The following is a 3,056-nucleotide window of genomic DNA, read 5'->3' as shown; positions in this document are numbered from 1 at the left end:
ACATGCACTTCGGTAACTGCTAGGGGCTAAGCCCCCCCAGCCTCTAAATCCTAGTGCCATCCCTGGCACAAAGACACACATACAAACACAGACACACACACACACACCATACAGACTGGCAGGTTAGCAAACATAGCAAATAGGATGGTGTGGGGGCGTGGCTACAGCAGGGGCTGTGTGGGAATGTGTGTGTTTGTCAAGATGTGTGTGTCATCAGTGACTGCCAGTTGACGGACATGCAGTTTGCTCCTGTAAGTAGCTATTCATTACTTTTGCAAAGCCATAGTCATAGTGCACGTTATGCTTCCAAACAAGTACTGCAGTCCTTCAAATATATCTGGAGCCGTTGTATGTAACAGGCCGTTTATAACTGATCAATAGAGTTACTCTGCTTAGTTGGTGAAGTCATTCTATTTCGCGTGGAGTAATCAGTGATATGGCTGAATAGTTTGAACTGTGGTGTTGTTTAATGAGATTAATGAATCAGTTATGACTGACTTCAATCAATGTGCCCACACTGAGTTTAATTGAGGCGATGATCGATTGTCGAAGCTAGAAAAAACTCAAATTTAACATTTCTTGACGTAATTCTTTTTTAGTTAACAGCATCTACCTGTATCGGTACGTTTCTAGGAAATTTGTGTGTTGCTTTCTGCTGCCTGTGTGTTTATGTTCTTTCAGTTTCTTTCCCTCTTTTGAAACACAGTGTTATAATTGGTTTACCACCATCATCATCATCATCATTACTATTCTGGTTACTCATCTTCACCATATGTGTTTAGAAAGGCGTCTGGAAGGAATAGTTAAGAGAGAACATTGTACGCTCACAGTTGAACGTCAACAACAATTAAAAAAAACTATTACAAAGTACATGTTGATGAGAATAGAAAACCTACCAAAACTTTAGCCAGTTTTTTTGGGGGTTGGACTGCATATTAACATTACAATGGGAAACTAATTAAATTACATTCAAATTAATCTCACTATCGCAATGACACTACATTTAATCCTTTTGTGTGTATATCCTTTGCATCGTCTCTTTCTTAAGGATCGATTTTTTCCATATTTTGCCATTGCCAGGACATCATAAATTCCCAACAATTCCTAAAGCATTTCCCCACATTATCGCCTCCCTTTACGTACTCTTACAGTTTTTCTCAATCGTTTAAACAAGTTTTCTGAAACTATAGCTCAATTTCTCAAAACTCTAAACACCTCCAATCCTGATCAGGCCAAAGGACCATATCTACAACAGAGTAGAGCTCACGAGTCCTCTTTAATGCTCTGACACATGATCGAAGTGTTTTGCCAATTGACTTTGAACAGGTGAGAAGTGAGTCAGACTTTTTGGTAAATAGTTATTGCGTTTTGAAGGCCAGTGTGATCCAGGGGAACCAAGTGTGCTAAATGAGGAGATTTGGGTTAGAGTTTAGCAAAAATGTGAAAACAGTGGAATTTTGCTTAGAGTTTAGCAGTCTGGAGTCTTGTAGTTGATACATGAGCTTCAAGTTTCCAGAATTGTGCGCATAGTTCCATTTTTTGTGTGTATACAATCCGGAAAAACTGTAACATGTCTTCCTCCCCCGGCCAGACCCCAGTGCCTACCATGCTCTGCCCCCTCCTCCAAGATCCCAACAACGCCACAGTCTGCTCCGATGACAAAACGCTACTCAAGGACTACTTCCTTTCAGCCGCCTACAGCCTCCTCTTCGCCGTGGGGCTGGCGGGCAACCTCACCGCCATCGTGGTCTACGTCACCATGCTGCGGCCATGGAAGACCAGCGCCGTCATCATGGTGAACCTGGCCCTGGCCGACCTCCTGCACATGCTGACCCTCCCCTTCCTGGTGCAGTACTACAAAGACGGTGAGACATGGAAGAGCGGCGCCTACATGTGCTACCTGGTGCGCTTCGCCTTCTTCCTCAACCTGTACAGCAGCGTGCTGCTCCTCACCTGCCTGGCCGCCTTCCGCTGGCTGGTGGTGGCCCGGCCTCTCTGTGCGGCGCAGGTGCAGCGCCGCAGCTGGGGCCTGGCTGCGTGCGCGGCGGCGTGGGCGGCCGCCATCGCCCTGGTTGGGCCCATGCTGTACATACTCTCCGCGGGGTATAAGAAAGATGGGAATGGTACCATATGCGTGGACTTTGCCAGCCAGAGGTCTTGGTGTGTGGGGTGGTACAGCCGGGTGCTCACGGCGCTGGGCTTCCTGTTGCCCCTGGCGACGGTGGCGGCGTGCTACGCAGGCATCGTTCGGGAGCTCGCCAAAGGGCCGTACAAGGCCAGCCCCCGCCGTGTTCGCGCCCGGCGGCTGCCCCTGGCCATCCTGGCGGGGTTCGTGGTGTGCTTCCTGCCGTACCACGTGCTCCGCGAGCTGAGGGTGGAGACGGTGCTGGCGACCGAGGACTGGACTTGCAAGGCGAGGTCGGGCATCCACGTGGCGTATATAATCTCGCGCCCGCTGGCGGCCGCCAACACCCTGTGCAACCTGGGGCTAAATACGCTGGCGGGGGGGCGGTTCCAGCGGGCCATCTGGCGGATCGTTGGCGCGGGCCGCCGGTGCCTCAACGGGGCTCCGCTCGGGCTGGTGGGCGGCACCGACCAGAAGCTCGCCACCCACAACAGGAGGACGCACGTCGTCAACGCGGCCGTCCGATGCCCGTCGCGAGGGCGGAACGAAGCCGACCGAGAAGCGGCGAACGTGAACAACCCTTGGGTGGATGTCGGTAAGAAGACCAGGATGTGACCGATGCGACGTAGTTCCAGAGCACTGTTTTACATGATATTAAAGATGACATATTATACCACCAGGTGTGAGTGGGATTAACCGTCACAAGCTGTTTTGAAAATCTGCCTCTCTGACATCACAAGTTGGCGTGTCCACCTAGATGTGTGCTGTATAGATCAGTCTACCAGCCTACCCACTGGACTGTGGCAAACGTTGCTCATCTATCCGTCATAAATCTAGGTGGACACGCCTACTTGTGATTTCAGAAAATGCCGATTTTCAAAACGGCATGTAACGGCTAATCACAATCACACCTGGTTGTATAATATCACCT

The 3,056-nt window shown here is 50.0% G+C and overlaps 1 protein-coding gene across 1 annotated transcript; it reads left to right on the top strand.

Moving 5' to 3' along the window:
- Positions 1-231: 231 nt before the first annotated feature.
- Positions 232-2,740, top strand: LOC130380965 (2-oxoglutarate receptor 1-like). The gene is made up of 2 exons (XM_056588387.1): positions 232-251; positions 1,592-2,740. The coding sequence occupies exons 1-2, from the start codon at positions 237-239 to the stop codon at positions 2,738-2,740; spliced, it is 1,164 nt and encodes a 387-aa protein (XP_056444362.1). The 5' UTR covers positions 232-236.
- Positions 2,741-3,056: the final 316 nt, after the last annotated feature.

The sequence above is a fragment of the Gadus chalcogrammus genome, chromosome 4 (genome assembly GCF_026213295.1).
Source record: "Gadus chalcogrammus isolate NIFS_2021 chromosome 4, NIFS_Gcha_1.0, whole genome shotgun sequence".
Lineage (NCBI taxonomy): Eukaryota > Metazoa > Chordata > Actinopteri > Gadiformes > Gadidae > Gadus > Gadus chalcogrammus.
Note: the sequence above shows the minus strand (reverse complement) of the source record. Positions and strands in the feature narration are given on the sequence as shown.